Raw genomic sequence first — 10999 nt, 5'->3', positions numbered from 1 at the left:
AATCTACAACAAGCTTTATGTAGCATGCGACGGGTCAAACTAGGGTGTTTTCATGATGCTGAAAACGAGCTTGTTACCATGGATATTAAAGTCGCTACGTAACATCGTTAACCTCGACAGTGGTGAGTGACATTGTTTGTACAGGTACGTACGAGCCCAATCCCAATCCTGTGGTGCGGACCGCGGTTGGATGATAGCATTAATGCTATAATGGGCATAATGGGTGGATAATGACGCCCATTATCCGCCCATTACATGCGTTTAGGGTGACAAAAAACCTCATCTGTGCATCTCTAATAGGTATGTGTGTGTGTGTGTGTGTGTGTGTGTGTGTGTGTGTATATATATATATATATAAATCAGACGCAAAACTAATTGGTCTGTGAACCAAAAGCGAATCCCTCCGCCCCAACCATTAAGGAGCCAGTAGTACACACACAGTGACATGCACTAAAAGGCCCACAGCAAATGTAGTTCCAAGTCTTATTCAAATATGGCGAATTCAACTCTCTTTAAAGTCCTTCTTTAAAGTCCTCCCTGGGGGCCAAACGTCTTACTTGCGCGTGTTAAGTCTCTGCAGCATTAGCGTCGTGTAACATCTTTATCAAAGTGAAGCCCATAGGAGCGCTTTGCTGCACCATCTCGTTTCATCAGCAGGAAAACAAAGGGGAGAAGTTAAGGGCCATGTTGATTTCAAATGCATTAACGGATGTTATCCTCTGTCAAAAGAGGAAACAAGAAGAAAACGGAGAGAAGAGGAGATCAGTGTTGATTTCGTCAACTAAAACCATGACGAAGAAATGCTTGTCGATTACCTTTTTTCACTGACGAAAACTAAATAAAAACTAAATAAAAACTAAGCTACGATGACTAAAACTAAGACTAAGCTAAAAGACATTTGCATGTACAATATGCTTGGTTACATGAAAATAGCTGATCTACAAGTTCACAACGTGTCGGGCTGCAACACATTATGAGCTTGTAGATCAGCTATTTTCAGCATACAACCAAGTGTAAAATTTGGCATTACGATGCCATGCATTTTTGTTGACAAAAACCAACTGAAGATTTAGTCAACAAAAATCATGATATTTATAACACTAAAACATTTCAGATGACTAAAACTAAATTAAGTTTCATTCCAAAGACTATGACTAAAACTAAAATCAACGTGTGCTGTCAAAATCAACACTGGAGGAGATGAGAGTGAAGACTGGAGAAAGGAGGGGGAAATAAGGGCTGTTCCTCATACAGAAGCAAGCCCCTGGCCAGCAGTGTTGTTTTTGGCAGCACAATTCTATTTTAGTTTTAGTCATAGTCGGTGGAATGAAACTTCATTTCGTTTTAGTCCCCTGGAATGTTTCAGTGTTAGTCTAATTTTAGTCAACTAAATGTCCTGCGATTTTAGTCGACTAAATCTACAATTGATTTAGTCAACTAAAATGTATTTTGGCGGGCCTTGATGGTGTCATAATGGCTGATTTAAAAAATGGCTGATCTACAAGCTCACAACGTGTCGCAGCGAGACACATTGTGAGCTTGTATATCTGCTATTTTCATCATGCAACCAAGTGTAAAATGACTTGTACTGGATCCCTTGTGAGTCTTGTCCACTAGTCCCTTCCTAACATTTTAGTCTAGTTTTTATTTGTCGACAAAATTGTCAATATATGTAGTCTTAGTTTTAGTCATCATAGCTTAGATTTCATTTAGTTTCCAATTAGTTTTCCTCAGTGAAAAAAGGTACATTTTTTGTCATAGTTTTAGTCGACGAAATCAACACTGCTGGCCGGGCCGGCAGTGTAAAGAAAGAAAGAGAAAGAGTGTTCCCTGCCGAGTGCCAACGACAAAGAATGGTCAACAGACAGAGATGGGCAGAAAGAGGGGGGAGGACTGTAAAGAGCAGAGTGAGAGACAGACAGAGAGAGAGAGTAGAGATATGGATGGAGTGGAGAGAATAAATCCTGCAGTGTGCTAAGGAGCACCGACCGCTGCAAGATGTTTGGATCCGATTGTTAATCCATTCTGACCTGAGATCAGATTCATACGAGGTTTCCACTGGACACACGCTGGTCTGATGAACCCATTCTGACCTGAGATCAGATTCTAAAAATGTCAGTCGTTCTTCGATTTTTTTCAAAAATAGCAGACCTACAAGCTCGTATCGCGCCACTCGGTGGCGCGATATGAGCTTGTAGATCTGCTATTTTTCAATAGCTAAAGCATAACATGATGCCAACACCAAAATGGGTGCCCGTTCAGAATGGGTTAAATAATCCAGCCACTGCCAGCCATTTTCCTTTTTTTCCTCACATTTTAAGTAGTCACAGAATATTTATCTGCCGTTTGATCGGTCGTTGCTATAAGACAGACTTTCTCTGTGCTTTTTTTTCAATAATTCCCTGTGATGTCATGTGGGTCAATATATCATCATCGTACATCATCATTCTGTACTTAGCAAGCCAAGTGTGTTTGGTGCAACCACACTTGCAATTTTCCCAGAATTGCACCTTTCTAGTTGCCGTTGTGCTAGAATAGACCCTACATTGAATTTAGATTCCACAGACACAGCCTATCAGTAGGTGGCGATCTCTGATAGTCAGGCTACACACACAAATTCCAATAACACTGCCAACTAACACATTAGACCAGCGAAACTTAGTTTTTTTATTATTCCAAGGACCCCTGGTTTGATATGCATTAGGCCCTGGACCCCTATTTGTGTTTGTTCAAGAGTGTACTATTCCATTTGTACATCCTCTGAGTTACAGACCCATAAAGGTCCTTTTGGTTTCCTAACTATCACATCATTTAGCTGGGGAACCCCTGGAACTAGCCTCGGACACCCAGACGTTTTTATTTCCAGGGAGAAAAAATAAGTCTTGGGGCAGAGTCCACTTCAATTCGGCATAGAGTAGCAAACGTTGCTCACTCTTAGCTGATTTCTGATCGTCTGCACCTTTGTTAAATTGACGCACACACGCACACATGTACACACACACACACACACACTTTTTTTGTCGCAATGCAAGGCAACAACACCTGTAAAACGAGCATGAAACAATGCCCACAGGCACTGTAGATCTGCCCCAACCCGGATGGTCCGACATTAGTGGCAAATGATTTTGTAGCGGCGTTCATTTTTTTATTCCTCTCTGGAGGAGTCTTAACCCATTTAGACCCGAGGACGCATCGGTGTCACCTTATAGCTTTTACCACTTTAACGATTATTTTAAACTTTACCTATTGAAAACTACAAGCTCATAGCGTGGCACCGAGTGCCGCGCCACAAGCTTGAATTCCTGCTATTATCTTGAAAATGTGGTGCAAATCTTTGAATATCGCTCTTTCACAGCGAACGTTTTAAACTCAAATATTTGCTTCTGGGGGGTCCCTGAAACAACATATTTTGAGATGGGGGTCTGGGGATCCTTGACATTTGAGCACCACTGATATAGAAACATAGGATTTTCAGAAAACTGTCATGATTTACAGTAGAAGGCATTTGCAGAATCAGTTCTCGAGTCTAAATGGGTTAACAGATGGGTGGGGGTTTAGGTCTGGCAAGCAGAAATGCATAATACAGTACTTTCCTGCGATCCAATAAACATTTCTGCAATCATCTCCGCGTTCTATTGGGCAATCTGCTCACGCATTCGCCCTCCCACCTAAGCAAAAAAATACACGCTATAGCAACGATTCTGTCAGTATTGTTTGACCCTGGCCCGATCGGCATTCCCAACACAGCAGTCATCAGCGGCAGAGACATGCTGTGCAAGCATAGAGCGTTCCACATACACACGCATGGCATTCCACTTGCGCTGAGGTCACCTCGCTGCCAGGATCTGTTCTAATGGAAACAGTGCTGTGCCATGGTAACATCTGGCGTGCATACAGGGGTCACGGACCTGTTGGCATATTTACTGTACAGATAGTATACTGTAACACAGGCAACACACAGGCCAGAACATATATTATATGCAGTCCAGTGTGAGCACGTAACAAATGTGAGCATTGTATTGATTGTACAGTTAGGACCCTCTCGAAAACGAGATACTATATCTCAATGGGTTATATTCCTAAATAAAGAATTTCAAACAAAAACGCGTGCGTGCATGTGTGCGTGCGTTTGTGTGCGTACGTGTGCATGCATGTGTGTGTGTGTGTGTGTGTGTGTGTGTGTGTGTGTGTGTGTGTGTGAGAGAGAGTAAGTGAGTGAGTGTGTGAGGTCTGTGCTTTGTAACCCAAGTGCTGTGCTAGCTTGTAAAAGCAGTCATGGTCATTATACACATCTGTGACTCAGTGAGAATGAAGAAGTTGGCAACAATGCCAGGCCCTCAACACTGTACCATAAAAGGTTATCAGAGAGATAGAGAGGCACAGAGACAGGCGGAGAGATAAAGAACAGAGATTAAAGGAGTGTGGTTTTAGCCCGTCTCCAACCCCTGAATCACTAGCCACGGCCATTAAAAAATATGTTCTTCTGGCGATTCAGGTCCGGTGACTCTATGGCAGCCTTTTGTTGAAAATCTGAAACGGCTATGGCGGCCAATCAGCGCTGTATCAACTCTATGACATGATACAACAAACATGGCTGTCCCCACTGTGGTAACTTGCAACTGTATCGATCTGGCTATTAAATCGCCCTATGATAAATAGTTTCTTTACAGAAATGACAGGTTTTAGAAACATCATCATCCGACATATTTTACCGTGTTTGTTTACGTGCTAGTAGCACTCGTTAGCCGCGTTTGTTTGGTTAGCTACCAGGTTAGCCACATTGACAACGATGTCATCTGCTACTATTTTGATTGGTTGGTGTGAACCAATCGCCGAAGACTGCCACTTTGGCAACGCCCATCCCAGAAACTGCTGCCGTGGTCAGGGCTTTCAGTCTGAATAATGAAGTGAAACTAAATGAAAATTCAGGCTAGTGAGGTTGGCGAGGTGGGGACAATAAGAAACGAGACAGAGCGATGAGAGAAAACAGCGATTACGATAAAGATACAGAGAGAGAGAGAGAGAGAGAGAGAGAGAGAGAGAGACAGAGACACAGAGAGAGTCTTAGAGAGAGCTGGCTTGCATAAGTTATTGTAGTCGTATCGGGCTGGAGCCATCACTAGAATTGATTACTCTGTCCAGAACATCTCCAGAGTTAACACCAGCCTCTCCACAAGACAAACACCAGGCCTAATGAATAGATAATTGGATATGGATCCCATTAATATGAATGATAGAACGAGTGGCGGGAGGGCAATAAACAGCCTTTTAGGTTACAATGGAACAACCATGTGTAGTAATTCTGCACGGCGATAAAGACGGCGCTCAAATCTAATGTGGGGAAGTGTTTTTCACGCGCTGTCGCCGGCGGATGTTTTGAACAGTCGACAAAGGGGCCCACTGAAGTGAGGTCATAGGGAGGTCTCGGCACAGACAAGGGACCGGAGTAAACGAGAAAACATGTTTTCAGGAGACAGACAATCAGGGAAGTGAAGCAGGCCATTTGCTACATATCAAGCCCCCCCCCCCCCCCCCCCGCTACCAAGAAATGTTTGCTACTAGAGTTCAGACGTCTCAAGACTCCCAGGAAGATAGTGTTCTCTAGCCAAATGTGTGAGTGTGCGTGCGTGTGTGTGTGCGTGCGTGCGTGCGATGGGAACCATGTGTGTTGTAAATTCATTGAAGTGAGGTCACACAGTTGAGAGACACCGGCAAATTTTCCACCATTCGTTATTGGCCTTACATGGCTTACCAATGGTTGTAAATGAGAAAATAAGGGTGTCCAGGAGTGTACTGTGTGTGTGTGTGTGTGTGTGTGTGTGTGTGTGTGTGTGTGTGTGTGTGTGTGTGTGTGTGTGTGTGTGTGTGTGTGTGTGTGTGCATTACCTGGTTCAAGTTCTCTACCAGGTCATTCTCAGCAGCGCGACGACTTTTGGGGGCATCTGGTGGGCACTGCGAACACACAGTCGACAGAGAGCATTTATTCATTGTGTGCGTGTGCGTATAAACATCTGACAAGAGAAACATTAACTTAAACCCTATCCCTAATTGACCAGATTCCCATGGGCTCTATTGCCTCTTTTTGCGTTTTTGCTATACACTAAATATCCTTGTGGAAAATAGCTCATCTACAAGCTACTTAGTTTCACCAAATGTTCAAGGGTTTGAGTGGATAAAAGCTGTACCTTTGATTAATGTGTGCGGCATAAACCTCATTACGCACACACACACACACACACACACACACACTTCCTGTTCTAAATTTAAAATGCAGCTCCCGGGGAGCCCGGCAGCACACAAGCCCCCGAGCCAACGAACCAGGAGGCTAATCCCTCTTGAGAGCCTCTCCTCAGGTCAGGAATGTTCCATTATCTCACAAACTTCTGAGGGAACTTATCACTGACTAGGATATAGCGTTCAACAGAGACGAACTGAACCCAGGCCTAACAACCTACATGTGTGACATGCATGCAGACGCATTGCAAAACCACAACCAGGCGCACACACACACACACAACAAGCACACACTGCTACGGCATTCACAACCTTCGCATTTGTGTAGTAATCAAACTCCCAAAAAGTTAGCTAATTTGCCGCCGACACCGCCATCTGGTGGCTGAATTGATACTCGTAGAACGCCACCATCCACTCCATTGTTAACTGGGGGAACAGTAAGTGCAAAATCACTACGTAACAGTTCACCGCAAATGTTATTTAATTCACCCAATAATAATGTTTTATTTATAATATGTACCTTTATATTGGCAAAAAGACTCTGAAACTGGCATTTGGTGGTTATCAAAGTAATGTATAGACTACATTACATTTTCTGTTGATGAATATGTCATTTGATTGCACTTTTGTGTTTTAACTGGTCGGTTGTTTGTATCGACACGGACAGGGGAGGGTGTCGCAAGTTCACAGACATTATACATGCAACACTTCCGTTGTCTATAGCATACAACGCTGACGAAGGCTACACGCCGAAACGCGTACGTTGTTGTGCTGTTGTATGCCATGCCTACGATGAAACAATAACGTGCCTTAAAGGATTGGAGTGCTGGGATTCTCTCGTTTAAAAGTGACTTCTCCGACCGTGCACCCGTTAAAATGATCAAAGAGAATGAGACCAATTGGATTTGTGCGTGCTTCCTTCATTTAGATTTAATTCACCCAAAACATACATTTTGTGACCGGCGATCACATCGTTTATAGAAATGAGCCGCAAATCAAGCTCGTTTTGATCAAAAACACAGCCTGGAAGAAAAATCCAAGATATCAGAATACTAAAAACTGCGTTCCCATAGACAGCATAACCCAGCGGACATTTCACTTCCGCTTTTTTTTCTTTTCTCCCTGATTTTTTCATCGCACCGGAACCGGAGTGTTACAGGCGCTACCAAAACAGACTTGTGACCCGTAAACAATATATATTTTAAAAAGTGTCAAAAGACGATAATTCTATGCTAAAACCAGATTCCAAAACCACAGATGAATGGTCTACAACGATGCAAAGTGTTGACTGGTGGGTTTGTTCGTCGACTATTCTGTGAAACCCCTAATGCACACAGACGCACGTGTGCATGCACACACAATCGCACACCAACACAGCCAACGTGGACAATGCATAAGAAAGGTTGTCCAAAAATATCCTGGGCTCTAAAATAAACCTGTGTTTAAATGTTCTGGCCGTGCTCTCGTCTTTCCATATATGAACAATCCTTTTGTGTGTGTGTGTGTGTGTGTGTGTGTGTGTGTGTGCAGGGCAGAAACGCACGCTACAGTACGTTGTTTTCACCTCAATGAATCTGCTCTCATTTGATCAGCCTTTATTTTTGTCTGACGCCTAAAGACAAATGGCACTGACAAAAATAGAAAAAAACAGAAAGAAAAAAAAGACACTTAGCCAAAGATGGAGATGAAGACCGACAGAAAGAGAGGAAAACAAATGGAGAAAGGGAGAGGGAGGGAAAGAGAGAGAAAGGAGGTCGGTCGGGGTGGACAGGGTTTTCTTTTTTTCCCCGAGTAAAACGAGAATTTCCACCTCGGAGTGAGAGCAGTTGTAATTCTGTTCTTTCATTTAGGCTTTCTAGTCACATTTTATGGGAACACACAATATCGGTAAAGCAGAACTGCAGCGACAAACTGTAATTGCACACAATGGAATTAAGGCAGAGTCAATTTGTTGACACTGTAAATCCACGTCTCAGAAGACTATGGCTGTGTAAGCCCACGGCCGTAATAAGTCTGTTTTGGTGGGAGCTTAAATAAGTTAAATAACGGGTAATGTACAGTGACCCGGATGGATCAAAGACAGCACAGCAGAGATGTAGAGTTTGGCAGAGGCAATATTGCTCAATGGACCACTCATCCATGGCTCGTATGTAAGCATGTAAGCCTCTGCAAAAACCTCCAATTTTGGTTTTCTCCTTGGTTAATGACCACCATTATTTACATGTGCATATTGTAAAGCATTTGCTGCTATATGAAATTAACCACATGAACCCTAGCATTCCCACTCTGGCCATAATAGCCAAACGTTTGTCAGAATCTGCCAACCTACAATCTCACAACGAGCCACGTTATGAGCTTTGAGATTGGCTCCATCGCTGCCAAACTATTTGGCGAAGAAAGTAAGGAGTGGTCGAAGTATCGAAGGAGCCCTGCGCTCACCAAAGTATATGCGGTTTAAGTGGTTGAGAGTTCATTATTATCTATATTAGTATCAGTAGTAGCATATTAGTACAGTTTAGCTTAACATAATAAAACCGGGGAAAGCATCCCATGTCATTTCAGATTTTTGCGTTGGCTATTCAAAAATAGCAGATACACAAGCTCACGGCATGTCACTTCGTGCCACTCTGCAAGCTTGTAGATATGCTTTTTATTTATCTATCTATCTATCTTAGTTTAAGTTAAGTTTAGAAGGCATTTTGTAGAATCTGCCTCAGGTCGTACAAAGCATGCTAGATCAGGGGTCTGCAACCTTTTCGACATGAAGTGCCGTGTCTTTATTTCCTTGATAGTCGCCGTGCCATAACGACATTACGTTTAATTATGACACCACATCCAAATTATATATTTCCATGATTTTATTATTCTGTCTCCCCAGTCAGAGTTCAATGAATGTGAGTTTGAATGAATGTAGAATTATGTGCAGGACTTAAACTGTAAACTTTTTTTTATATACATTTAAATTTAAAAGAAGAATCATCTCTCTCACACTTGTGCCAGTGCTCACCCTCTGCTGTGCCAATGTTGGCACCCGTACGGTGCCTAAGGTTGCCTAGCTGCCTACCCCTGTGGTAGATCATTAGAGTAATTGCCGTTCTTACCCGAGCTCCAGGTATCTCACAGCAGGCCTCCTGAATGGCCAGAGAGGGATCGCAATACAGCATCACCTGCTGAATGTCCACCTGAGGAAGAGAGAGAGTGTTATTTTCACATGACAGCTCTCTAGTCGAGACCAAATGTTGTTTTCTACCCAGTTTAATATCCAATACTTTTACTTCAACTCCACCGCTGTACACCTCATATCCAAAATATTGTGCTTTTACTCCACTACATTTATGTGATAGCATTAGTTACTAGTTACTTTGAACATTTGGATAATTTGGCTCAAGCACTGTTCATGCAGCCCTGGAGTGTGACAAGCTGGAAATACATTGTTGTCAACGAGGGCGGCGCAAATATCAGCAAATGTGTGCAACATGACAACTGTACAAAGAATTGTACAGTGACAACTAAAGTCTCTGTAACGTTTATTTTGTACTATTACAAAAAAACGATCTAAAATAAAGGGATTTAAGATCATTAAAGCTGTGCTGTTGCCCGAGTCCAGTGCATTCTGCCAACTTCCGGTTGGACATTGTCACTCGCAATGCTCTTCGCCAAAATATAGAAGATCCGCCAATGGACTGGCCCCATGAAGTGAACAGAGTTGTCGTAACTCTGTCTCACTCTATGGCTCTGCTGTGGACATGCATGTCATATACACCTCACTCCCAATCTTCCGCCGTATAGTCTGAAAATCCACCTCTTCAGACTCCATCTTAGCCCGCAGCAATTGACCTAGCTTCCATGTCCTTCACCTTTCCAATCAGCACCCCTGAACGCCACAACGTTGAAACCCTGTGATATATTGCATGCAAGACTGCATGTGTACGCTCGCTCACAAAGAGGATGGAATTGTGTCATTACAAAAGTATTTTTCCACCCAAAGGAAAAAGGACTGCAGGCAGCGCTTGAGGGGACACTCGTTCACAAGTAGCACATCCTTCTGTCTCCCACTGGAAAAACACAGCGAGTGTGCCTCGTGTCATTATTAAAATGCAATGTGCCATGAATGTGATCAATTATAATGCTGCACACAGTTCTCTGGCGTCTTTCTGTATAGGCCATTCCCTGAATATTAGAACTTTGGAGGGAGAACTGAGCTACAGAATATGTTAATTTGCTTTGCAGATGAGTAGACAGGACAGGACATACAGTGTATAATTATATTTAGATAATGTACAATGCAGGAATGGATTAGAATGGATTTTGTTAGAGCCTATTTTCAAAATGCTAAAACCAATTAGTCCAGGGATTGCACAGCTTTGTGCTTGTTGTAATTTATTTCAACAGGAATGACTCAGTCTTAACTGCCAAGTGCAGAAAGCTCTCGTTTATGAACATCTACATTTATTCATTTCAAGATTTCAAAATGTATAGAAATCTCTTGAAACTAGCCGAATCTACAAGCTCACAATGCATTGCAATGCATTCTGAGCTTGTAGATCGGCTATTTTCAAATGGCCGAAATGAATATAGGGCTGAAGTGGTTAATGCATGTTTGGCTACAATAATACAAATCTACAAAGTAACGAGTAACTGTGTGTTAAAAAATAAATGTAATGGAGTAAAAATAACAATTTTGGACCTGAAATGTAGTGGAGTAGAAGTAAAAGTACTGGAAATATTCAAGTAAAATACCTCAAGTACAGTACTTAAAGCGATG

The 10999-nt window shown here is 42.5% G+C and overlaps 1 protein-coding gene across 6 annotated transcripts in view; it reads right to left on the bottom strand.

The window, feature by feature from the left end:
- The window catches only part of col16a1 (collagen, type XVI, alpha 1), a 145776-nt gene that overhangs the window by 94298 nt on the left and 40479 nt on the right, over positions 1 to 10999 (bottom strand). For all 6 annotated transcript variants that reach the window (XM_083777049.1, XM_083777051.1, XM_083777054.1 and 3 more), the window contains exons 7-8: positions 9336 to 9416; positions 5887 to 5952 (exon numbers count right to left, since the gene is read on the bottom strand). In XM_083777049.1, coding sequence (XP_083633175.1) covers positions 5887 to 5952; positions 9336 to 9416 — 147 coding nt within the window. The remainder of the gene's footprint in view (positions 1 to 5886; positions 5953 to 9335; positions 9417 to 10999) is intronic.

Source organism: Protomyctophum parallelum, assembly GCF_964188405.1.
Source record: "Protomyctophum parallelum genome assembly, chromosome: 1".
NCBI classification, from domain to species: domain Eukaryota; kingdom Metazoa; phylum Chordata; class Actinopteri; order Myctophiformes; family Myctophidae; genus Protomyctophum; species Protomyctophum parallelum.
The sequence above is the reverse complement of the archived record's forward strand: the minus strand, read 5'-3'. Positions and strand labels throughout refer to the sequence as shown.